The sequence below is a fragment of the Nelusetta ayraudi genome, unplaced genomic scaffold, assembly GCF_046127955.1.
Source record: "Nelusetta ayraudi isolate G7.1 ecotype Tasmania unplaced genomic scaffold, CSIRO-AGI_Nayr_v1 ptg000033l, whole genome shotgun sequence".
In the NCBI taxonomy this organism is placed as follows: domain Eukaryota; kingdom Metazoa; phylum Chordata; class Actinopteri; order Tetraodontiformes; family Monacanthidae; genus Nelusetta; species Nelusetta ayraudi.
The window spans coordinates 5,376,714-5,402,500 of NW_027466083.1; the positions used below are offsets into that span (position 1 = coordinate 5,376,714).

The 25,787-nt window shown below is 45.7% G+C and overlaps 3 protein-coding genes and 1 pseudogene across 4 annotated transcripts in view; 2 read left to right on the forward strand and 2 right to left on the reverse strand.

The window, feature by feature from the left end:
- The first annotated feature begins 943 nt into the window (after positions 1–943).
- Positions 944–3,746, forward strand: LOC142891891 (vesicle transport protein SEC20-like). 2 transcript variants are annotated; one of them, XM_076031819.1, is made up of 6 exons: positions 944–1,092; positions 1,718–1,810; positions 1,896–1,987; positions 2,242–2,349; positions 2,612–2,730; positions 2,961–3,746. In XM_076031819.1, exons 1-6 carry the CDS (start codon positions 1,009–1,011, stop codon positions 3,155–3,157), a joined length of 693 nt encoding a protein of 230 aa, XP_075887934.1. In that variant the 5' UTR covers positions 944–1,008; the 3' UTR covers positions 3,158–3,746. The 2 variants fall into 2 exon arrangements, with proteins under 2 accessions (XP_075887934.1, XP_075887933.1); XM_076031818.1 differs by lacking the exon at positions 944–1,092 and adding an exon at positions 1,322–1,554.
- Positions 3,747–4,284: 538 nt separating this feature from the next.
- LOC142891893 (uncharacterized) lies at positions 4,285–12,729 on the reverse strand (annotated as a pseudogene).
- A 458-nt stretch (positions 12,730–13,187) lies between these two features.
- htatsf1 (HIV-1 Tat specific factor 1) lies at positions 13,188–18,008 on the forward strand. The gene is made up of 10 exons (XM_076031816.1): positions 13,188–13,364; positions 13,856–14,020; positions 14,175–14,412; positions 14,495–14,542; positions 14,645–14,799; positions 15,279–15,442; positions 16,102–16,198; positions 16,283–16,372; positions 16,473–16,610; positions 17,612–18,008. Exons 2-10 carry the CDS (start codon positions 13,856–13,858, stop codon positions 17,876–17,878), a joined length of 1,362 nt encoding a protein of 453 aa, XP_075887931.1. The 5' UTR covers positions 13,188–13,364; the 3' UTR covers positions 17,879–18,008.
- Positions 18,009–18,405: 397 nt separating this feature from the next.
- Positions 18,406–25,787, reverse strand: part of LOC142891890 (protein-tyrosine sulfotransferase 1-like) — an 8,951-nt gene continuing 1,569 nt past the window's right edge. The window contains exons 2-6 of the mRNA XM_076031817.1: positions 22,594–23,282; positions 21,486–21,644; positions 21,127–21,380; positions 19,809–20,010; positions 18,406–19,050 (exon numbers count right to left, since the gene is read on the reverse strand). Coding sequence (XP_075887932.1) covers positions 19,015–19,050; positions 19,809–20,010; positions 21,127–21,380; positions 21,486–21,644; positions 22,594–23,001 — 1,059 coding nt within the window. The 5' untranslated portion in view covers positions 23,002–23,282 and the 3' untranslated portion in view covers positions 18,406–19,014. The remainder of the gene's footprint in view (positions 19,051–19,808; positions 20,011–21,126; positions 21,381–21,485; positions 21,645–22,593; positions 23,283–25,787) is intronic.

Genomic DNA, 25,787 nt, shown 5'->3' on the forward strand with positions numbered 1-25,787 from the left:
CCCGGTGGATAAATATAATTTCACTAAAAAGCAAAACCTGCAGAAATTGTATCCTGCTGAAACTAACTTGATCCTCTCTTTAGCAATGACGTCTATATTTGTAGTTCACATATATGCCTGTTCAAATACAATATATTGACAGTTGTTATATTTATGTTGTGTAATAAATGTCGTGCTGGGTTTCTATTTTTCTTTTGTTTTTGTTTTACCTAACTATGTGTTTTACATTTTATTTCATTTACTCAGAGGCACAGAGGGTGGCTTTATGCACAGGCATGGAAATGTAAAAGTTGGTTGGTTTTTTTTTTTTATTATTGTTTTTTCTTTGTTTATACTGTAACAACTCACTGTTTCAGAGCTTCTGATAGTTTGTTGAATCTCTGTTGTGTTATTGTGCCTGTCTTTTTTTCTCTTTCTTTATTTTTTTAAAAAATCATTCTTTTCTGCTGCGGTGTCAGCCGGGTGTTGGTTCCGCAGCGCTGCTTGTAACCACAACAATAGTTTGATTATGTTTATTGATTTTTAATATTGAAACAATAAAACCATTAGCACCCCAGTTGGACTCATTGTTTTTCACCGGCATGAATCCATGTGCTTTCATCAGGGATGGAAAAACTATATATATGCAGTGGTTCGTGAAAGTCATACCCCTTGAACTGTTCCACATTTTGTCACATTATGACATATGTTCAATTGCAGTTTTATTTGAATGACCAACACAAAGAAAGAAGATTAAATATTATTATTTATTAAGAATTATTTACAAATAAAAGACAGAAAAGGACAGTGTGCAAATTAGGATGTAAAAAATAAGGCTAAAATCTAAGTTAAGTGGGTTTAGGAGTGTCACGAAAAACTGGCTTCCCAGGTACTGGTCGATTTATTGAAAACAGTTTTGTTTGGGTAGATATTGTAATAAGAACATTTAAAGTAAATATATTGAATATTTCCTTTTCCTTTTGCCTACTGAGTATTTCGGCCCTTCGTGTTCGCCGTACGAAAACAAATATGTCGTCTTTGGCCGACGTCAACGTCCACATTTGTGGGAAAGAAATTATTAAATATGACTTAGAAATAAAAGCCCTGGTCCAGGTAAGTCCTCAGGACACGAGTACTGCGTATCAGCTTCTGTGTTGTGTTTTTACAACGTTATTATTGAAAAATAATCTTCATGAAAGGAAGACGTTATGAGAAGCGAAGCTAACAGCTAAGTAGCAAGCTGTTAGCGAAATAGCTAACAGCGATGAGATTGCCGGTAGTTTTTAATTTAAGATATTTATTTTTTTTATGACTTACTTCAAAAAATTAGTTACTGGTTATTTCAGCAGCTAGTTGCCTTTAGATAAATGACCTGCTATCACTGAAGTGTCCGTTCAGAAACGATGCAATCTCAGTCCTTTTTGAGCCATGGACAATTCTTCAGTTACTACCTGGATACTGCAGTTCATTGTCTTGCAAAATGATTGTTTTACCTCTTCCACCAGGTCTTGGAGTGTGACACAATTTCAAGTAATTAGGCAACCTACGATGTGTTCTGTCGGTTACATTGAAAAGGTGTACATATGACATTAAACAAGTATTTGTTACGTATGATAACTTTTCATTCAAGCAAAACCAACTGCACCCATGTTTTCTATGATGCGAATCAGCTGTTTTTAATGTTAACTCTAGTGTGTGTGTGTGTGTGTGTGTGTGTGTGTGTGTGTGTTTCCTGTAGGACATTAGAGATTGCCCTGGTCCGCACTCATTGCTCTCTGAGCTCAACTCTCGGGTCAAAGGGACCTTTAACAAGCTTAGGCTCAGAATGCAGGTAAAATGTCATATTTTACGCTTGGCAAGAGAGTTTAACTGAAAATCCAGTGCATTCCTTTTGAATTGTTGTCATTGGCATGCAGCATCTGGAACAGCTGGCCAGAGAGCAGGACAGAGAGTCAGACAGACTGGTCGTCCAGGCAGAGGCAGAGAACCACCGAAGGCAAATGCTCAGGTGTGACCTACACATACACACAATTCATCAATTTATTCAGTGCATTGACTAAGAGAACGTGAGTTGAGTTTCAAGCTCAGTCTCAGCCTGCAATTTGTAGTTATCCTATAAAAAATATATATATATTTTAAAGCTGGCAGTACTGGTAGAAGCGTGGCAAATATATTTTGGCTCAGGAATAATCCAGGAATAATCAAGAGTTGGCAGCACTCAAACGTGACCGGAGTTGTTTTTTTTGTTGTTTTTTTTTGCAGTAACCAAACTGCGTGGAGGAAAGCTAACCTGGCTTGCAAACAAGCCATCGACAACATGGAGAAGGATGAGCTGCTGCACACAGGAGAAGATCAGAGCCCCAGACAAAGGTTTGCACAGTTCTTTTCATCTGCATTTGAGTTATTTGTTTAAATGCTGTTTTAAAAAGTAGCAAAAGTTGGAATTATTTTTGCAGAGGTTTTTTTCTCCTTACTTCATGACAATAAAACCCTTTAATTGATTTTGTAGAGGAGCATGCTTTGCTAATCGGACGCTAAAAAAAAAAGTATTTTCCATCAGTCCAATTTTAATGTAACATTTTAAATGGCACTTGTCACATTCTCTAATCTGGTCTGTGTGTTTTTTTCCCAGGAAGGCAACCAAAGAAAGCTTAGTGGAAACCAGCAGCAACATCACAGAGAGCCTTATGTCCATCAGCAGGATGATGGCCGAACAGGTGAAGCAGAGCGAGGACGCCATTGGCTTGTTGGGTAAAGAAAATAAGTCAAAATTTGCACTTTGTGGGCTCATTAGTGTGAGCAGTAGTTTTGCATTGAAAACAGAGCAATGTAACTGATGTGTTTCTCCAAATTCATCTCTCTCTCTCTCTCTCTCTCTCTCTCTCACTCTCTGTCTCTCTCTCTCTCTCTCTCTCTCTCTCTCTCTCTCTCTCTCTCTCTCTCTCACTCTCTCTGTCTCTCTCTCATTGTCTCTCTCTCAGCTACCTCCTCCAGAACAGTGCAGGAAACCAACGAGGAGTTTAAAAGCATGACGGGAACAATCCACCTCGGCAGGAAGCTGATCCTCAAGTACAACCGGCGGGAGCTGACGGACAAGCTGTTCATCTTTCTGGCCTTGGCCCTCTTCTTTGCCACCGTCCTCTACATCCTAAAGAAACGGCTCTTCCCTTTCATCTAGCCCCCGGGGCAGATTCCGTAAAGGGACTCGCAACCATGAATCTGGACATAGACATTCCCAGCTACTTAACTCGGAGAGAAGTTGCCACATTTAGTGGTATTATGCATGGTGAGTTCCCGCCAGCTCTGTGGCTGTAATCATGGCACATATGTGTGGTGAAGAAAATGTTTTGTCCATGTTTCTGGCCTCTACACGGGTTCGTAAAGAGAGTATGTTGGGTTTTACACTGTATTTTAGCTATAAAATATAAAGCAAACGGCAGAGATTGTAGCATTGATCAAGCAATGTCCCATATTATAGCTACGTCCAGGAAACTTTATAGATCTCGTTCTTGTGTTGGTTTATTTAATGGTCCCAAGATGCAGTCTCAAGTCAAAGGACCCATTGTACAGTCATTTTTTTTTTATATATATCTTTCTTTTTCATCCTGGTCATCAGTGGAGCAGACTCACACAATGTATAATCTTAAAAAACAAACTCTACAAGTCCAGGCATAGTTAGCCCTCTGTTTACAGTCTCCATCAAAACTGCCTCAGAATGTTTTAATAAAAACACTTGTGAGGTATTGTGCTCTTTGTGACATCAAGAAGGTCGGCTTCCAAGTGTGTTTTTTTTTAAAGGCAGGATTGACTTTGCTCATTTCTGGGGAAGTTCACTGGCAGGATCGACAACATAATCTAAAGTCTAGAACCTTTTTCAGACACCTGCTTTCGTAGCCTCTCCACCGGCCGTTTTTGGAACTCTGTGGTTTTGGAGGAGATCCGTGGCACTGCATGAATGAGGGGACAGCAGAGGAGAAGAGTGTGTGTGTGTGTGTGTGTGTGTGTGTGTGTGTGTGTGTGTGTGTGTGTGTGTGTGTGTGTGTGTGTGTGTGTGTGTGTTATAATAACATGTTCAATGTTTATGTTATATGTGTGGAATTATGTAAGTCCACTGAGGACAACCAGTCAAAGGTTGTCTTTCAATACCAGGTGAAGTCGGAGACTGTGAGTGTTGAACAGAACTCGTCTCTTCCCTCCCTTCTTATTACACAGGCATTAATGTTCCAGTAGATGCTGCGATACCCAGCATTTGTCACCATCAGAGTCTGTGACACTGTGGATTTGCAGTCATTTCATGGGTCATGGTCAGGTCACATTACTGTAGTTTATTTTATATGAATTGACATGTGTACCAATGTGTCTTTAGATGCCTTCCAATAAAAAAAACAACAACAACAACAACAACAACAACGTAAAAACAATAACATTAGCTTGAAGCCTGGGGTCTGTAAGAGACGTTAATGTTCAAGTAGAACATTAGAAACACACAATTAAGATGACTTCACAGCCTAAAGAGTGCTTCCCTTCCTGCAGACCGCACCCCGACTGTCCACAAGGTAATGACTGAGAGTCACCAACACGCTGCAAAACATAACAATCCTCATAAATACAAAGACAGACTTAAATAGGTAGACGAGTGACTTTGAGCCATCAGCTGCACTCGAGCTGGATAGAACTTCCTGCTACTGTTGTACTCGTGGGTTGCGAGCCCCTTGCCGGGGCACGGCTTCTTTGGTTTACTGTCGTGGTCCGGTGAGGTAGATCCATTGTTTTTATAGCACTGTCAACTGACAAACTCAAACGATAAAGAAAGATCTAGACATATCACAAATATCCAACAGATTAAATAAGAAACACTGCACGCCTCCTGTCTGCGATGCAGCGTTTTTACCGCTTATATTGGAAAAAAATAAAATAAAAGTGCTCAGTCTTTGTGTACCCTGTCTGTACCCTGAACAGGACTCACTTCCTCTAGGCAACAGTCACGTTGGCCTTTTCAAGGGCCGGTAGACCGGACGTGGCGGCAGCGGCGGCCTCTTGTCCACTCCTCTTCTCCTCTGCTTCAGCAGCTGTGGTTGGCTGCCGCTGGCTCCGCCCCCGAGCCGTAATCGGCCACGGCGCTGCAGTTGGCGGGGTGGCAGTGGCGCCGACGTTTGGCAAGTTGTCAGACTGGTTGCCGAGGGGACAGGTGCTGCTGAAGGTGTGGCACAGCGCCCCCCACTGCTGCTCACACTGACCACGCAAGCGCCGGCCCACCCAGAGCCTGACGTCATCGCCGCACTTCAGCAGGAAGTTCACCAGCTCCACGTATGGCCTGCTCACACACACACACACACACACACACACACACACACACACACACACACACACGGCTTAATAGTGGATAAACAACAACAACAAAACAACACCTCCTCTGCTGTGAGCAAAATTGATGAACATGATACAAAACATAGAAGCCGAATCTGTCGAACTTTAACTGGTTTGCCGCCCAGCAACCACTGCAAGTCGTGGGTATCAAAGAGCGCTCTAAAACGTTGCCATCTGTTGGTTGAATGTGCGTCTTCCTCACCCAGGGGGGAACATCAGATGGAAGTGGATCAGATTGCCCATGGTATCCATGTGGTCCCGCAGCGGCAGGCAGAGCTGGTGTTTGCCGTAGCACTCCCTCTGGAGCGCAAACACCATCTCCTTCACCGCCGAGCAGCGCCGGCTCACGCAGCTGAAGCGCTGCCGCAGGCCCTGCGCCATGCACCGCAGCGCCTCCTTCACGGACGATTTGCCCTGCAAGAAGTGCCGCAAACGGGAAGGGGTCACTTTTTTTTCTTTTTTTTTTTGCCCCCAGCGAAAGCTCCCTCTCGACCGCCGGGACCGTCAAGTTTTTTTTTTGCACAACTCCAGTGGACTGCGGCTGCTCTATAGTGAAGGAGACAAGCTGCTCCCATTCTCATTAAAGTTTGTTATATAAGCGGAGCCACTCGGCTTCTTCGAAGGCAAACATTCCTTTCTGCAAAGACCGATGGGGCCGAATTCAAACAAAACAAAGCACAAAAAAAAAGTCCAAACATGCAGACGTATATTGTCGGACAGCCATTAGGGGCTGTTGCAACAGTTTCATGCTGTATACAACAAAGAAATGTGCACAACCACAGTTTACGACTTAACGGGCCAGTTCGCCCATTTGAAAACCACCACATTTCTGATCCACGTGACCATCGTGACGTTTCAAGAATGGAAAGAATTCCATCCGCTGGTACCTGAGGGAGGCTGCACTTCACGTGAACACAGGCGGTCACGCAGTCAGCCGTGCTCTGTATGTTCACGTGAATGCGCTTCTGTCCCCAGGAGGTCACAGCAGGTATTTTTTGTTTGTTTGTACATATTGTGGCTGTCTCCTGTTGTGTTATTTATGCTGGAGTTCATAGGGGGCAACTCTCGCCCTCGGTGAAAACCAGATCTGTCTGTCGACAGAGCGGGCAAAATATGCCAAAAATGGTGCAAACTGGCCCGTGACATGGTGAGTTCCTTGAGTAGGGAGGTGATTTAAAGCCCGGCGAACCCACCTGTGAGTCGTAGCGGCCGGCGTTGTGCAGCAGAGTCAGACAGATGTGGTGCAGCCCTTGAATCTCGCAGGAGTTGTTGCTGAAACACTGAAACGTCCCGCAGCCGACGTCCCCCGAACTCATCAGGCAACTCTGGATCTCGGCTTGAAGACAAAGAGCAACATCAGTCAGCCGTCTTTAGTGCCGGGAGTCACCTGGCTGTCGTGGCCCTGCACCTTATCTTAGGGCCATCTTATGTTAACACTCGCAGCTGTGTTACAGCATTTCATTTTAATGTGATTTCAGTCCTTTTGAATGATGCCACCTCGATCAATTGAGCTTTTGAGTCTCATGGACAAAATGTCTACGTCTAATTTTTTTTAACTACTATTATTTATTCTGTCCTCTTATTTGTGCAGCAAACAACCTCTGAGGTGAAGAAAGACAAGCCTGACTCACAAAGGTAGGCAGAAAAGCAAAGGAGTTTGAGCGTCTAGACAGATGTAGATTGAGTAGAAACTTCTAAAACCCTTCAAAACAATAATTGATTGATGAATGATTTTTTTCAGTGCATTCGTGAAGGGAGACTTCGGGGGTTTCCTGGCAGAACTCTGGGGCGCTCTGGGGGGCGATCTGCGTCCCTCGTGTGGAGTTTGAAAGTTTCCACCGATGACAAACTCCCGCAAACAATCCGTGACCGCCGCTGCGCCGTGGACGGGTCGGACCGGGCCGGAATGTTCTTGGAGCTCCGGGGACTGCGCCTTGAATTTCAGCCGCAGACATCATCAGCCACAGGAGCAACAAGAGAGCAGCCGGGACGCACGATGGAGCTCGTTCTCGTGGCAAACAACCGCCGAGCGTGGGCGCGTTTCAGGTGCATTTGAGCTTTTGGGGGGTCTACCTTTGCAGCAAGAGGCCCGAGAAGAAGAGGGTGAGGAGGTGGAGGAGGAGGAGGAGGAGAAGGGGAAAGTGACCGGAGGCAGAGCAGTGGTCACCGCACCGCACCGCACCGAAGGTCTGCAGCTCACCTGCGCTCTGCGGGGAGAGGCGCCTCTTCACCTGCGCGGCGTGTTTCTCCTGGACGTCGTGCGGCTCCGCGGTGAGCACCTGTTGGCAGGCCGCCCGCTGCAGCAGCAGCAGCAGCAGCAGCAGCATGGAAACCGCAAAAAGCACCGTGGAGAAGTTGGTTGTCATGCTTGAGTTGCCGGGGAAGAAAAAAAAAATCCTTAGCGGCTGAAGCTCTTGGGTGTTTGGTTTTGCAGCTGTATTAATGATCGCTACTGGACGACGCGGAGCGCAGCTGAGCACTGTGTGAGCGCGGCATCAGGGCTGCAGAGAGTATATAAAAGCATGCGCGTGCACGTCCGCGGCGTGTGACAAATGACGTTGGAGATAGGGGTGCGGCCTCGCGAGCGAGCGCCTCCACCCCACCACCCTCAAAACATGCATTATCTATGCGCGAGAGATCGTGCGTGAGAGACCATATTTGAGCGCGAGCAGCTGCTCACTTGGCAGGGAGACGTGCGGCGTTAAACGTATTGAGCTGCTGCGGCCTGGCAACGCAGTCTGACACAGCTGTGAATCGGTATGCATACATTACTATAGGTTATTATCCAATGAAGACGTAAATTAAACGCAGATTTTAACAAACTGAAACGCTGTGATAATGTGGTTGTAGGTTATAATCCTGAGGTAAAAGGTCAGATTACGATGGAATGAGATGTTATTCCAGACACGGACCCTTTATCTCTATATTATTTGTTATACTTGTCTTGTATAGTGAAGTTAGTGAAGTTTCCCCTTTGCTACTTATTTCGCTGGCAGAAATGTGCTACATGTGCTGGCTTGTTGAAATGATTCTTTAACAGTTGCAGTGAACAAACGGTGTCTTGATACTTTATGGACTCTCTGTGAAAGAAAAAAGAAGAGCTTTATACAATATGTGTATTGACTTAAGATGAGTTAAAACAACAACCATTTGTGGTTTGGCTGCTCCATATCCCACACACGCTCTGTTTTGACGCAATGAATGAGGCAAGTTCAGCTTTGTTGTTTTCCTTTTGTTTTGTTTTTTGTTTTTTGCCTTTATCAAGCCTCCAGAAGCCCTGGCTGTCCTCATCGCTTGTTGAACCCCTTAATGGCCATGACCTCTGGTCTTTTGGGAGAGGTCACAGTCATGACTCCATAACCTCAGCATCTCCACTAAAGCCAAACAGATGCCCTCAGTCCTATCCAATCAAGCCAAGATACAAAAAATATTTTTCAGTGCACAATCAGTCAAATATTTGGGGTTTTTGGGAGGGCGGATCATCATATCATTAAATATCTGATCTGATCTACTTCAATTTGATAGATGGAGGGGTTTGTCCAATTGCTGTTCAGGTTCTGCTTCTTCTTTGCAAACGCTTTCTGTGGGCTGTTTACGAGATGGATGTGTGTGTTAAAGCCACACGATCACATCTGGCGTCCAAGATTCCTGCAGTGAATCTAGTCAAGACAAGTGTGTGTGTGTGTGTGTGTGTGTGTGTGTGTGTGTGTGTGTGTGTGAGTGTGAGAGAGTGTGAGTGAGTTGCAGTAGGGAGGTCAAGGTGTATTTATGTGCAGGTTGACACTGGGGCCCAGTCAGGGAAGACATAGTGTTCTCTGGGATGTTTGGACTTTGTCAGAGGGATTTTTTTCCTCTTCCCCTGACCTTTCCTGCTTATTCTGTCTCATCTCACTTCAAAACATCATCCCTCACCAAACTCCCGGTGACCACCCACACAATGACCCTCCAACCCCTGCGTACGCACGCAGACGCACACTCTCTCTCTCTCTCACACACACACACACACACACACACACACATTCAAAAGGAAACATGCATGGATGCAGTCAACACTGTGTAAACAGCACACATGCAAGAGCCTCTTGTACTCTGTCTCTCATATGACCGTGTTGTAAACACGTCTGCCTTCCACGAGTTTGTGTTTTTGTCTGCAAGCACACTGATCACCCTCATACACATCTGTGCTGTGTGGGGTGATATGTGGAGGGAGCCGCACTGTGACCTTTGGCTGTGGTAACACTGATCTCTTACCCTTCCAAACCGCTTTGAAGATGAACTTGGTTTCTCTGGATCCCTCCAATATATAAAATCATAGTCCTCCTTATGGGCTGTTGATTGTATTATCATCGCTGCCCTTAGTGACATCACAGGTGGCTGATTTTCAATCTGCAGGTCTTCGCGCTCCCTTTACTATCTTTGGATCTTGGAAAGGAAGGGACTTTTACACAACATATATATCTGTATGTATAGAAATATTTTTTGTCAGGTGAAAATAAGAACACTGTGTTGAAACTGATTATTTTCACTAATGTATGTGTCGGTTGTGGAATGGAGATTGACTTACATTGTGAAAGGTAAATAGACGGAGTTTGCTTGTATCTGGAACGCATTTATGTCCTATTTGACTTTATTTTGTTACATTTTTTTTATTTTTTTTATTTGACTCTATTAGTTTGATGCTGGTCATCAATGTGTGTGTGTTTTGTATGCTTGCTTACACACACACACACACACACACACACACGTATATATATATATATATATATATATATATATACATATAAATGAAAATGTTTGAACAATTGACAAAGTTTGATATGCACACGACTCCAAACTTCAATTTAAAAAAAAAAGATGTGTCGGTTGTAAATAATGATACCAAATTATTTGGAATGCATCTGTCTTTCTGATGCTGACAGAGTGACGGGGGGGAAGAACTGGCACAAACATGTGGCTCAGTCCCCTGCCAAAAACAAGTAGTGAAATCCATAAAGTTACGCAATCTACAACGACACGAGCACAAACACTGAGCGGCTGATGTTTGAGTCTGGATTCACCCATGCTCGGGTGTATGCTCCCATACATGCACAACACAACATATTCTGCAACCCCCACCCCCAGTCCTGACACGTCACCACTGGGAAAAGCAAAGGAAATACATATAAAGAAAATACCGAACTAGTTATGCAATTTTCAACTGATATTTAAGAAAAGGACAAGAGACAAAGTTTGTATGAATTGTTTTTGTCTTTTATTATCCAAGCCCATAGGACAGACCATCAGTCCATGACCCTAAAAAGTCCCAGTAAGGAGACAAAAGAAGAAAGTGAGGAAGTCACTCCTGATCTGGCTACTGCTACTTGCAGTACTCCTGAATTGCAGTAGGGGTTTGCAGAAACACTCCACACTGGCTTTAGAAAGAGTCCAGTTAAACATTGAGGCACAGTGCAGTTCACGTATCCTGGGGCTGTAGCCGCATGGCTAAACTAGCTGGAGAAAAAAACCTACTCGAGTCGACCGATCAGCCATTGGAAGAACAATTGTGATGTCATTGGATGAACTTTAATGAAGGAAAAACACTCAAATTAATAGTATTCCCCAAATCAAGAACTTGAAACTGTGTTACAAAAACTCGCTCATAGAGCTCAAAAAAGGAAGTTCATTCAGCCAAGCACTCCTTTGAAGTGTTCAACCTTCTCAGTACGACAGTCCAGTCCACACAGGTCTTTCAAAGATGTAAGAAAACACCTTGTCATCCATTGTTAATCATCTGTCCCTTCTCATCTGGTGCTGCGTGTTTCTGGTGGCGACACAGCAGCCAGCATGACATGGAAACTAGCAGTCAACTGCATGTTCCTGCAGCAAAAGAGAAGATACAGTTTATCTTCTCTATAAGATCATTATTGTTGATTGTCCTTTAACTTTCGCTGTGACTTTAGCTCTTGACGTAGTTCGCTTCTGTGGTCGAGCGTCAGGGGGTTTTGGGGCCGCAACCAGAGTCCTGCGGTTCGGTCTGTTCTGGTGGTACAGAGCTACAACCGTTCTCTTCCTTCCTGTCGCCTGACAAGAAATCACTGATGGCGGTTTCAATGCTTGGACGGAAACTGTGGTTCATCTTTGGGTCCACGACTTGTGTGATGATCCTGTCCACACCAGACTCCAGCATACCAGATCTGGGAGAAACACAATGGGGGGGAGACTCTCACACACGGTTGCTTTCAGACTTGCTCCAACAAGAGTCTTGCTGATGTGCATTAGAGGGTCCATTTAAAAAAAAAAAAAAAAAAAGACCTACTGGACAACACTTTGCCTCAGTCCGTTCCTCATCTGATTCTTGTTGATAGATGGGTTCCACTCCTGCGTGCTCAGGTGGGACGTGACAAAGTTGTCCACTTTCTGACGGAGGTTCTGATAGGCAGGCTATCAGCAACGACAGTGACAGCAATGTCAATATGGCCCAAATACAAAGGGACACACGGTGCACAATACTTCTTTTTAACTTTTTTTTTATGCAGTTCAGTAGAAGACATAATTCAACTGTCTATAATTCTATGTCTGCAATGATGAATCTTTCAAAGTAAGACAATCTTCACTCAGTGAAGATTATACACTGAGTCAGGGAAACGCGGAAGAATTCCCATGTACCTGTTTTAAGATGTTTTTAACTTGTACAAATGTCAATAAATGTTTAATCGAGTTAATGTTTTTTAGTTATGTGTTGTACTCTGCAAGTCTTGGCCGTGTTTTTGGAGTAGACTGTTAAATCAAATGGCTCTTGGAGGAGCTGTTTCATTGGCTCTGTAAATAAAACGCTGTCATATCTAAGTAAATTAAACTGGTGCTAATTCAAGGGTGACTGGCTTGGAGAGAGGATACACGCACAAACGCGCGCGCGTTGTTTACTCGTCCTCAGCTAGCACGATGCTACTGAGAGCAGCTGGGCTGGATGGTTAGCATTAGCTCAGGCTTTTCGCTTCACTTACTCACACACAAACCACAGTGGTAACGACGGCCGCGTGTCGTTAGCTGCCTGTTACCTTCGTGTCCACGTCGGCCAGACAGTCTCGTCGGAACTCGTCAAACAGCCCCCGGTTCTTTAGATGCTCCACGATCATAGCGATGAGTTGTGGGTCTCCTGGTGGGAGGTTGCCGCTCCCGTTCCCCTCCGCCATAACAATCCCCCGGAACTGTTCGCTGGACGACTAACTAACTAACTCGGTTAGCTACATGAAAAGCAGCTACTTGGGGCTGAAATTTGCAATAGCACTGCTCGTTTCCTGCTAATGTGAACAATCGTTGACTCGTTGTGCCAGTAACAAACTACAGGTGGAGTGCTTGCCCCTTTCCGCGTTATCGCACCAAACAAAAGGTAGACGCCGGAAAACAAATCAAACGCCGTTCCCGAGTTTGACACGGAAGTAAAACCATGATGGAAAACGAAACAGAACGATTTTTTATTTTTGTTCTATTACGACTATGACACAACGCCTCACTATCGTCTTATTTGTACACAACTTAAATCCTTTGGAGTAATGTGTATGTTTCGATAGAATATTGTCTTTGTTTTCACATAAATAGAAAGACTAATCCGAGTCTGTGAATTTGATTGAAATGGACACCCAAACGTTACATTTATTTTTGTGACCTTTCCGGTCTTCCTCTAGCCTTCTTATTACGGTTGCTAATTTGGCTGCAAGAAGTCGTTGCTTGGACAGTTGGGCTACAACAGAAACTTCGCCACCATGCGGCGAAGTACTGTCAGTGATCGGCACGATGCGTCCATGCAGCGGGCCATGTTGATAATTTCACAGCGCACTTGCGCGGGTTTAGAACGTTTGCTCCGGAAGTAGTTACTAGCAAACACTGTCCTGTAGCGTCTGGTGGACGTTTTATGGCAAATGAATGGAATTCACTAACTACTAACTAAAACACAGAACCACCCAGGTGTTGCTTCGTCGTATCTATGACCAGTGGGATTTTCGCCCATCCAGAAAAGCTCCCTGCGACTCGATTCAAAGGTAATGCTAACGTCTGTTAGCTGTGCATGCTAAAGAGTTTATATTCTGAGCCGTTTAGGCGCTTACACCCAATATCAGATCATTCAGTTCATCTTACGTGAATTTTTGTAAGCACTGCTATCTGTAAAAGTCCTACGATGTTTTTCTATTTCTTCCAACAAACATCGTTGCTTGAAGTGCTGCTTGTCATGTGGAGAATAAACACAGATCGGTCTGAATTTGCGAATCTTTACCAGTGTTTCCTTCAGTGACTTCAGTCTGTTAGTGAACTTTAGACAAGTGAAAAAAAAAATCCATACTGCATTTGTTTCGTGTGTAATATCACCTCCCCACTGATTCAACTGATACGGCACACCAAAACATTTTTAGATAATTATGCGAGGCATCAACTGAATAGCAAAGTTAACCAAAAAGGGAACCTGTTAAAATTAATTGAATTGATTTCCTGACAGGCGAAGGAAATCTTTTGACATTTCACATTTCTGATGCAGATGGGGGATGGAGCAGAGGCCAACAAGGAGTTTATGGAACAGCTGCGGCTGCAGGAGCTCTATGGCCGGACCAATGAGGATGGCTCCAACCCCTTCACCTACACTGACCCGGAGGACGGCACTGTGTATGACTGGGACCAAGAAAAGAAGGCCTGGTTCCCTAAAGTAGGACCACCTCTCTACTTCCCAGCTGTCATTTTTTTCAGTCTTCATCAGTAGACTTTCATATCCAAACTTTGGCGGAAGACATTACATATTGGACGGTGGATTCAAAACATTTTCGGCATTATTATGAAGCGGGTTTCTTCAATTTCTCCAGATAACGGAGGACTTCCTTGCAGCCTATCAGGCCAATTATGGTTTCACAGAGGAAGGTGGCCAAGCTGCGAACAATGCTGCTTCAGAGAGCAGCAAAGATGCTGCAGCCTCTGAAGCTGACAAGAAGCCTTCAGAAAAGGAGAAACCAGGAGATGACGTCCAGGAAGTGGACCCCAGCCAGCAGGAATCCTCAGCGAAGGAGCTCAAGCAGAAAGGGGAGAAGAGGAAACTTGAAGCAGGTTTGGTTTTCAACCCCACTCTCTCCAAAAAAACATTTGTTTTGTTAACTTGACTAAATTGGTCATTTTTCTCTTCCTGCAGGATGGTTTGACATTGATGACAATAAAAACACAAACGTCTATGTGTCAGGTTGGTGTTGCAAGATCTGATCTGACTTTGGTGTCGCGCCACTGAGTTTTTCTTCGTCTGATCTCACCGCCCTGCGTTGACCTCCTTGTCGCCTCTCTTCAGGTCTGCCTCCTGACATCAGCACTGAAGAGTTTGTCCAGCTGATGACCAAGTGTGGCATTGTGATGAGGGACCCTGTGACTGAAGAGTACAAGGTCAAACTGTACAAGGACAAAGAGGGAAACCTGAAGGGCGACGGTCTGTGCTGCTACCTGAAGGTAAGTCTGTCCTGCTGCTCGCTTCAATCTCTTCTTTGTGTTGAGAGTCAGCTTCCTGTGAGTTGAAAAAAATAATGTTGGGTTTTAATGATAAGCAAGATTTCACATGAAACAAAGTTTGAAGTTTGGGCTTTGTTCTCAATAACAGTGAAATTTGACCAACAGTACATTTTTTGAAACCGTCTTACTCATATTGACTCGGTTCCTGCATGTAAATGTCATTGTTTTAGCCAAATGTAGTAAGTTAAGAATGCCAGAAGGTGGCAGCACATAAGTTAAAACAAACCACAGTTAAAAAAAAAAAAAAAAAAGTCTATATGCATTCAATCACACATAACCATTTAATAATCATGAGAAAATAAAGATACACATATTAAAGTAAGTAACAGCAAAAAGTGATGCTAAGGGAAACAGGGTGAGAACAGCATTGTGCTCTACTGGGCTGACTGTCTGCTCCTTTGCTGTGTGTGTCTCGGCAGAAGGAGTCCGTGGCTCTGGCCATGAGTGTGATTGACGAGTCGGAGGTCCGAGGGTACAAACTCCACGTGGAGGCGGCACGGTTCGAGCTGAAGGGCCAGTACGACGCCAGCAAGAAGAAGAAAAAGAACAAAGAGTACAAGAAGAAGATGCAGCAGCAACAGAAGTAAGCAGTCCCTCCGCTCTTCCTCCACTTTAAAGACAGACCAACTCTGAAATACTGGAGCGTGCTCTCAATAATTGAACAATTGACTGTCTCCCGTTCTGAGGCTGGATTTACACCACATGGTTCAAAAGAGCTGGGTCAGAATTGCATGCCCAATGCATGCATATTGAACATAAATGAATAAAGCATGACAGTGTTTACGACTGCTTGATTACGACATTCTAGCACGCCTCGCCGCTACCAGCGGATGCTTCAGCTCTTTTTCTTGTTTTCATTTCTGCAAACACGCGTCTGCCGTCTCATTGTAGCTCCGGCATTGTTGAACTGTTTTTTTCTCAAAATTTTTCCAACATATTAAAAATTGCTCCGTGTAAAAATAAATAAATAAATAAATAAACCGAACTGCTGGCATCAATATGCAGGTATTTAAAGTGTAACTGCATTTTGTTCATCATAGTTTCAGATTTAAAGTGAAATCACATTTCACAAATATTACACACTGAACCTTTAACTGCAGATGTTGCCAGATTGCATCGGGCTTCCGTCACACGTGGAAATGACCCAGATGTGAATCTGAGATGCAGGACACTTCTCTCTCATCCGTTGGATAAACACACCATGATCATTGTGTCTGCTTGTCTGTGTCTTTGTCTGTGCAGACAGTTGGACTGGAGGCCGGAGAAGCAGGGAGAAGTGAGGAAGAGGCACGAGAAAGTTGTCATCATTAGAAACATGTTCCATCCCAGCGACTTTGAGGTACGGGCACAAACACTCTCCTTCAGGCCACCTCGCTGCCTCCGCCTCCGCCATAGCACCTTTCGTCTTTATTTGTGGCCGCAGGAAGATCCCCTGGTGCTGAATGAGTACCGCGATGACCTGCGCACAGAGTGTGAGAAGTTCGGGACGGTCAAAAAGGTCATCCTCTTTGACGTGAGTGCCCGGCAGCTGCGTGTCACAGGCAGGTTTTTTAAAATCATTTTTCTGGCGCCAGTGTCACTGGTATGAACCGCGTTGTGTTTGTGTGCTGCAGAGACACCCGGACGGCGTGGCGTCGGTGTCTTTCAAGGAAGCGGACGAAGCCGACGCGTGCATCCAGTCGTTCAACGGCCGCTGGTTCGGAGGGCGGCAGCTGTCGGCTCTGCTCTGGGACGGAGCCACCGACTATCAGGTAAACCCGCAGACAGCGGTTGACGCTGTGGAGGCTTGAATCCTGAACATGAATGAGTCATCGCACTGTGGTGCGGCAGAAGCCCAGGGGTCCGTTTCACAAAGCAGGTTGAATCTGTTCACCCTAAATTAGGGGAAACTCTGAGTTTTCCATTTTTCACAAAGGGGTGGGGCGAGGCAGAGGGGGCGGGGGTTACCCTAGCCCAGGGTGGGCAAACGTTTTGACTGGTGGGCCACAATAGGTTTGAGAGTTTGCCAGAGGGGTCAGAGCAGCAGCAGATGGACAAACTGTTTTGGTGATCCACCTCGTTGGAGAAAAAAAAATGTCTTGGGATATTTAGAAAACACGCTTTGACGTCACTTGAAAACGAAACAAAGAAAAAGTTACAACAAAATCAGCGTCTTCAAAGCCCCACGGTGTTTACGTCTTTATTGAAATTAATTTTTTATTACTCACTGACTATTAATGTAATTTCTACTAGTTCGACTGGCCGGATTAAAATGTTTAACGGGCCTCATACGGCCCCCGGGCAGCAGTTTGCCCATCCCTGCTCTGGCCTTTTTCACAAAGGGAGGTAACTCAAGCTCTCGGTCAGTTACCGCAGTAACAGACATGAAAGTAACCTGGTTCGGCAGCAGGTTTCTCTCAATGAACCTCCAGTGTCTCTCTGTCGCCCTCTGTCAGCCACACACAGCATTTGATTTCTGCATTCATTCAGTCAGGACAGTTTTTGGCCTGGCACAGTTCTGCCGTCTGTTATAAAAAAAAAACAAACCCCAAGCAATTAAGAAATTCAGGCAGTACAACTTTATTGTAAGTCAATTTGTCATGAGATGGTGACTTTTTATTAAATGTTTGTCCAAAGAAGTTAAAAGTTTTGCGGAAGCTCAGGAATTTCAGACATAAAAAAATAATAAGAGATTTGTGAAATGGACCCCCTGAAGAGTATTTGAGCGCTGGTGCACGTTGTATGAATCTTCCTGTTACCGGCGTCTGCTCAGGTGGAGGAGACGACACGCGAGAGGGAAGAGCGGCTCAAAGGTTGGTCTGCTTTCCTGGACGGCGGCGAACAGCCCCAGAAGAACAGTGAAGCGCAGGCAGCAGAGGGCGCTACGACCACCACCACCGTCACCACCACCACTGCAGTAGAACACACAGAACTGGACAGCACCACGAGGCCGGACCAACAGGGAGAATCGCAGGCCGAGGAGCAGGAAGCGGACTCCACTGACAGCAGCCTGGCGGGAAGCGAGGACGACGAGGCCTGAGACTCTTGCTGTTGAACTCGAGGGGACGGTGGGATTCGTACAGTGCGCCGTTTTGTAATTTGGGTTGATGATAGGTTTGACTTTTGTTTGGTTTATGTTGCCAGTAAACCTGCACTTGCTCGCTCCTTCAGGCGGTCTCTTAATTCCTAAAGGGTCTTGTCAGGAGACAAACTCAACAAATCGTGTCAACATTTGTAAAAGTTGGTTCAACCATAGCAATTAATTTAACAATAATTATTAACTCATCTGCCATTTGTGTCTCACTCTCTCTGAATCCAGTAATAAGTTACATGGAAGTTTTGCAAACACCAAAGTGAGATAACAGTGGAGACTCTAGAGGGAGTGTTGAGATGAGGAGTCAAAGAGCAGAGAAATAATGAGTGTGTGTGTGTGCACTGGCAGAAAATAAAGGCCAGCATGCAAAATTGACGTTCATCTCTGTTGATGTCGCACTTTTATAACAAGAACAAATACAAGCAAACTACAAAGAGAATCAATGCAGCAATGAGTTGGCACAAACATGTGAGTTCAGTCAAGTCAGCAGTGTGTAAACGCCGTTTCAAAATGAGACATTTAATCTTTGTGAGTTTTTTTTTTTTTTTTGTTAAATTCACATTGAACAGTGTGCAACAAATTACAAAGCATCAATGCCGACTTTACAATCTTCACAGTCCCGCAAGAAGAGAACGGTCAAAGGCAAAAATAATTTATTAAGAAAATAAAAAAATACATCTTCAAAAATATACAACGAGCCGTGCCGTGTGCACATGACTGACCATTCCGAGAGATGAGATGACGTGTCCGAAGACAAATTCACATTAGTGGTGAAATGCTGGAGAGCCGCCAGACGCGGTGGAATGTGCTCGAGTACGAACGAGGTGGGAGGTCTGGAGGTGACGTGACGCAACACTGAGTTCTGGTAACAGAGGAGACGACGGTCCAGGCAGAGTCTGCTGGACTCACTCTGCCCGGTCACACACACATCAACACCATCTTCAATAGAGATGTTAGAAAATTTATTTGCACGAACAAAAGACGTCTGCTCCTGTTAGCCGGCCCGGAGGGACGTCTGTGCTTCAGGTGCGTCCACTTGGTCGAGCAGCAAATTCGGGCCGGCGGCGTGGTTCCGCCGCTGTTCAGTCGTGGTGCTGAGCAGCCGTCCCTTTCACAGTCTGCACACAGAATGGGCAAAGTTTATTTTCAAACAGAGGACTGACTGAAAAAAAGGCAAATATTTACAATAGTATGAAAGTGCTTTGCTGCCACACTAGAAAAGAAAAACCACAGCTCAGTCGTGTAACGTGAAGCTTTCACGTTATAACGGAAACTATCACGTTATTTCATGAAAGTATCACATTACTACATTCAATTCCATGAAACTTCCACGGTGTAACGTTAAACTCTACGATATTTTGTGAAAGCTTCACGAAAAAAACGAGACAGTTTCACGTTTTTAACATGATCATTTCACGTGATAATCTTCCATGTTTCGAGTCAACGAATGAAATGAACGTGAAAATTCTCATGAAAAAAGGTGAAAATTATCACGTAAAAATGAGAAAATTTCACTAAATAACATCACAGGTTTAACGTGATAGTTCCCTATTATAACATGAAAGTTTTACAAACGTAATTTTTTTGACATTACAAAGGGAGAGTTTTCCAGAATTGTGCGTTTTTGCACATGCTTGCTAAAAAAGATTTTTTAAAAATAACAGTTTTTTTTGGGATGAAATGAGGAGCAGAAAGGGTTCCCATCAATTCAGCTGCACACGAACCTGCCCTGAGGTTTCGCCACCACACAGATCCAGGAAATCAAAGCAGCTCCACTAAGCTGACAGAAGTGTTTGGGATGCGGGCGTATTGGAGGCATTTCTTCCCAGAAGTCTGAGCCTTCCTGGCCTCGTGTCATTTCTGCCCCCGGACCCACCTGTGAATAGTTGTACAGCGACTCCATGGGCTGCGATCTGGTGTAGTCGGGCGGGTTGGCGTGGGGGTCGTAGCCCAGACGCGCCAGCATGGGGGCGATTTCAGCCATGTCGCTCATCACGTCCGCGGGGATGTGGCCCACCCACGTGGAGAGGGCGTCCGTGTTGACGGGCTTCATCACCTGGTCGGTGGAGCGCTCCACCCTGCAACCACAAGCATTGTGGGTAAGTTTAGTTGCACCGTAAAGGTCCAAAATTTGGCTTGAATTATGATTTTTATATCGGCAAAAGCTTAATAAACTGCCTATAAATACATTAATAAAGGTGTTTACTCACAGTGCAATCAAAGTCATTTGGTTTTTCTACTCTTAAAACAGTTCTTGTACATATTTAGAACGCCTTTATTAATCCCAACCTGGGCAAATTTGCATAATATCAGATGGAGAATTATATTTATTGAAAATAAATAAAAGACAGGAAAAAAAAAACATACTTTCACACACAAACATATATACTTATACATATACACACATATATATGCGTACATCTGTGTGTGTACACACACACACAAAAAGTACTTGGAAGACATAAATTCAGCACCAGCTGACCAATCAAAGTGCGGCTGCTAAATTTGCCTCAGAATGCCGCTGACATCCTTCACATAACGCGTCAGGATCCGAAGCAGATTTCAATCAAAGCCCTCCGAGATCCTTATGTTGAGTCTCACCAACCTATTCTCACCGCACAAGGTGGACGCACAAGAGAAAATAAATCCCACAATGCAGTGGTGCACAGGGACAAAGTGTGGAGACTGGATATGAAAGGTTGACCATAAACATGCAGCGTGAATTAAAATGTTTTAAAAACTTCCCTTGTACTTTGAGAATGTGGGATTATTTCCTAGAGTGCCGCAGACCCCCTTTGGCAGAGGTAACTTCCTGTTAGCTCAGTGCAAGCAATCGTGTGCTGCCCTTGTGATTGCTAATAACCTACCAGTGCTTGAAGCATTCAGCTCCAAGAGGCAGACCAACCAAAGCTTTGGCTCATTTCTGCCAAAGTCCATTCTCTCTTTTTTTAAATTTTTAAACAGACAAATTTGACGAAAACATGCAAAAAAAACAAAATAACAGGGTGAATAGGTAAATCTTAAACCCGACACCAGGCCAAATCTCCTTTTGATTATTATTACTGCCAAGAGCACTCTCTGCATGACATCGTTGAGCACGTTCACACCTTAAAGGAGGGCAGTGACATAAAACAAAACCTTCCAACCTTTGTGCAAAGGTGAAATTCAGACACACGGCGAGACGAAGGACTCACTTGGACAGAGAGACTCCTCCGGCCTTGCCAATCAGCTCTTGGTGTCTCAGGACCGACGGGTCCCACTGCAGCTCCAGGAAGCCAAGCAGCTTCCGCATCTCGTCCTCGGGGTGGAGCACAAGCTGCTCGTAGCGCACGGCCAGGCAGTGCGACTCGCCGGCGGCCAGGCACTGGCTGAACATGGTCTCCACCGCGCTGCTCCACTTGGTCAGGCAGTCCCTGTAGCTGCTCAGGTCGAAGCCCGAGATGGTCACCTGTGGGTGCGGGAGGAAAACCAGCAGTGAGACTCAGTCGATCGGATTAGCTGCCAAGTAAAGACAGTTTCAATCATGATATCAATCCTGCACAGCTTCGCGTACCTTGCGCGATATCATGGAGTGGACGGTCGCCCGTCCGTCTCGGAGCATCAGCACGAACTTGGCTTTGGGGAAGATGCGGGACAGGTAGGAGAGAGACTTCAGGGCAAACGGGTCCTTGTTGCAGAGGCGAGGGGCCGGCTCGCCGTGGCCCACGATCACCTGACACACACACACACACACACACACACACACACACACACACACACACACACACACACACACACACACACACACACACACACACACACACACACACACACACACACACACACACACACACACTTTGAGGAGGATGGAGGTGCAAAACATTTTGCAATAAATATGCATTTCCATGTTGTTTGCTGTCAGTAACGGTTGTAAAATTTTTCTCTTTGATTACTTGAAAAAATAATTATTCCGTCTCCTCCTCCGTCCAAACATAACGCGCCATTTCCACTTGAAGTGAACTGGTCATGTGACCCCGTACGTCACGTCCAGTGACGTGTAATTGTGAAAAAAGTGTTTTCACGACACTTTTGGGACATGCCTTCATATCGATCCATCTGAAAAACCACCTCAAGAGAGCATAGAAAACATTTAGTAATATTTGAGGTTCTTGGAAGTTTATGCGTTTCCATTGCCAGTTTTTTATTGCGATATTTAGGTTTCGCACAATTCTAGGAGTCATGGAAACGCAGCTACTGCGTGGATGCAGAAGAACTCTCTGGCTCGGTGGTCCTCAGTGGGACTGGAACCGCTGTCTCCGCCCACTTCCAGGGCTTCTTCTGCGTTTTCAGCTGGGATTAGACCCGGCGCTGTGCCAGTGACGCAGAGTGAGTGCAAGTTTTAACTTTCACCTTCGTTTTTGAAACCGTTGGCTTAAGATGCTTGAGTCGCCTTCGGACAGAAACGCAAATTAGCTTTTGCCTTTTGGTTGTTTGTGTTTATATTTGAGAAGAAAACTGTGGACTTAAAAAAAATTATGTCAAAATGGAAATGACGATTAAATTTTTATGTAACTTAAATCTAATTGTATTTATTTAATAGTATTTTTGTGGTTGTTTTGAACAAAAGGGACAGGCGACCTTTCGACAAATGGACCTTTGACTCATGGCTGCCGCTCACTCACCTCCAACAGGAAGGCTCTCACGGCCGAGTCCAGCACCTGGTCGGTGACGCCGGCCTCGTCCAGCCTGATCCTCTCCTTCACCGAGCGGCTCCAGGTGGCCCGCATGGCCAGGAGGCGGGGGATCACCCGGGTCTCCTCGCCGCACCGCACGTGAGCGTGGGCGTCCAGCATGACGCGCATCAGCGTGGTGCCGCTCCTGGGGAAGCCGCCGATGAAGATGAGGGGCGTGTCCTCGGGGAAGTGCTCGGCGAGAGACAGGCTCTGGTTGGCCAAGCCCAGGTTGAGCTCCATCCAGCGGTAGCGGTGGCTCTTGGGCGGGCAGTCCAACCCGCTCATGCCCAGGTAGAGCAGGGAGGCGGAGCAGAGGAGCACGCTGCCCAGGAGGAGGCTGGACCTGGCGTTCCTCATGGCTGCCGTCGAGGGTGCCCACTCACTCACTCACAACATTCAGCTACGGAGGGAGGAGGAGGCGGCGGCCGGCGGCGCCCCTTCGAGGTGGCTGAGACGTGATCACCCTGGACTGCGAGGGGAGGCGGCGGGCGCAGCTGCGGGGGGGGGGGGGGGGGGGAGTCTGGGTCGAGGGTTCAGCGAGGCTGCGCTCCAGTTCTTCGGCCTCAGCAGAGGAGAGGTGAAGCCGTCAGGGTGGCGCTCCACAGCCTGCCAGTGCCTCTCTGGGCCATCGTGCCGTCCTAAGACATGAAGAGAGCAGCTTGTCATATGTCAGCGGTTCTGTCTAATCCACGGGTGATGAACTCAAACACAAACTGCGCTCCAACATTGATATTTCCCCAAAAAATCTTTCTCCAGATATCAAGGCAAACCTTTTCATATGGAGCCAAACAAGTTTTGCTTCAACACCAAATATGAAACAAGCAAAACTTAATATTGCACAATACATAACTTCATATTGCACACATACAAAATCAAAATTCAAATAAAAAAAAAACAAATAAAGAAAACGTAAATAAAAATCGCACGTCTCTTCTTGTTTGCTGCCTTCTGTTTTAAATTTCAACAGTGACCTTTTTTCCAGGGGCTAATAATACATTTAAACATAAAACAACAATAAACCATTCATTCATTCATTCATCTTCTATACCCGCTTATTCCTATTCAGGGTCACGGGGGTCTGCTGGAGCCTATCCCAGCTGTCTTAGGGCGAAGGCAGGGTGACACCCTGGACAAGTCGCCAGTTCATCGCAGGGCCACATAGAGACAGACAACCATTCACACTCACATGCACACCTACGGACAATTTAGAATGTTCAATTGAGCTCACATGCATGTTTTTGGAGTGTGGGAGGAAGCCGGAGAACCCGGAGAGAACCCACGCAGACACAGGGAGAACATGCAAACTCCACACAGAAAGGTCACAGGCCCCGGAATCGAACCCACGACCTTCTTGCTGTGAGGCGGCAGCGCTAACCACTGCGCCACCGTGTCGCCAACAATAAACCAATTAAGTCATAATATCCTTCTACGAACGCCCTGTCCTGATTGAGCAGAGCATTCTGGGATTTGTAGTATTAGCGGTACATGTGCTGTATAATACCGGCGGGGCCAGCAGCTCCAACAGTGATTTTGTATTGCCTTGCGGGCCGAATGTGGCCCGCGGGCCAGAGTTTGACACCTATGACCTAATCCGTCGCGACGCTACCAGGCCTGGCTGGCACATCCAGCAGAGATATTTCAGAAATCACATGACACTGACTGCACAGGCACAATGTGACTCGACTGACCTGTGCGTTATTATTTCAGTGTAAACTAAAGCGGTCCAAAAGATTTAACATGCTGCACAATTAAGACTCTCATGGAAGTTTAATTTAGGTTGGCCAAGACTGTATCGGGTCGACTGCACAGCTCAGTGACAACCTGCCGACAGCGACGCACCAGTTGACAGTACATGGATTAGTAGGTTAAAGGAAGCCTCGTTTTGCAGCTTCCTCATGTTACACTGGTTTCTGCCTTTCTGCAGGAGGTGTTTCACATCGCGCTGCTGCTGAGGGCGTGAGCCACCGTCACACTTCCGCTTTTCTCTTCTGCAGTGTGCAAAGTTTACAAGCGGGACACAAAAACACCGGCCACAGTCCAATTCTTCTTGTTTAACCAGGGGGGGGGGGGCGACGACATCATTTTTGAGCAAAATGTTTCAACGATCGCAAAACCTTACATGTTGGTTTAAATATATTAAAATATAAATTATTTTGAGGAGGGCGAAGACGGCGACCCCGACAGCTCGGAAGCATCTTTACGCCACGGAATGAGGTGCGCGCAGGAGGCCTGGAGGGAGCCCAACGAGGAGATTCATGGGTGTGGTGAAAGAGGGCACGACGCTGGCCAGTGTGAGAGAAGAGGATGCAGAGGATAAGAGGGTGGGATGGAGGCAGGTGATTGGCTGCGGCCAGGACTGAAGGGAACAGGCCGAGGGAAAAGATGAAGCAGTTCACCACAGAGCCTCTCGCAGGCGGCAGTGGGGGCGAGCGGGCGGAGGCAACGAGGCGAGCTGATTATCGCCATTTCCAAAGCCGCTGTACATTTTTAATCTCCAGTAAAGTCAAACTAGCCGTTCGGATGACTGTGTGTCATGTTGGCGCAGGAACGCTGGTGCAGGGAGGCCCTGCATCTGGACGCCACGTGGTTGGGTCGGGGAAGAGACTGGAGTGGGGGAGGGAAGGGGGGTCGAAACCTTCAGTGCAGTGATGGAACCTGGAGGAAAAACAGCTGGAGGAGGAGGAGGAGGCAGAGTGCCAGCCGGGGCTGAGGTTTCCGCCTTAAGCCACGTTAAGTCGGCCAGTATCCACGGCTTTACATGCTTTTCAAATGCATTTCCCCACAGAGATTAAGCCACTTGGAGGGAATTAGGCCAGAGGTTCAGGATGAGGGTGTTTTTATGCCCCCCTCACTCTCTGCTGCAAGGGATGGAGAAAATGCTACATTTACTGTATGTACAGTTCCACATCATTCTTCTTCCTTCCCATCAATCTTTTTTCTTATTTAAACTCAGTTTTAATCATCTTCAAGGTGTTAATCCTTCTCCTTTATCAATCACATCGAGTTAAGATTAGGGATGTTAACAATCAATTGATTATTGATTTAATTCTTGATTAAGAATTTAATCGATTAAATTAAATTAGTCGCAATTAATTGTTGTTAAATGGTGTGGTGTATACCTGTATACCTAGAACAAGTTACTT

What these genes read in the sequence shown, in the direction of transcription:
- htatsf1 (XM_076031816.1), top strand. Translation starts at nt 13,856, where the DNA reads ATGGGGGATGGAGCAGAGGCCAACAAGGAGTTTATGGAACAGCTGCGG. An exon ending in AGAAGGCCTGGTTCCCTAAA is followed by an intron (nt 14,021 to 14,174) that starts GTAGGACCACCT and finishes CAATTTCTCCAG; the next exon opens with ATAACGGAGGACTTCCTTGC. An exon ending in TCCATCCCAGCGACTTTGAG is followed by an intron (nt 16,199 to 16,282) that starts GTACGGGCACAA and finishes TTGTGGCCGCAG; the next exon opens with GAAGATCCCCTGGTGCTGAA.
- LOC142891891 (XM_076031818.1), top strand. Translation starts at nt 1,408, where the DNA reads ATGGACAATTCTTCAGTTACTACCTGGATACTGCAGTTCATTGTCTTG. An exon ending in GATCAGAGCCCCAGACAAAG is followed by an intron (nt 2,350 to 2,611) that starts GTTTGCACAGTT and finishes TTTTTTTCCCAG; the next exon opens with GAAGGCAACCAAAGAAAGCT. An exon ending in GGACGCCATTGGCTTGTTGG is followed by an intron (nt 2,731 to 2,960) that starts GTAAAGAAAATA and finishes TCTCTCTCTCAG; the next exon opens with CTACCTCCTCCAGAACAGTG.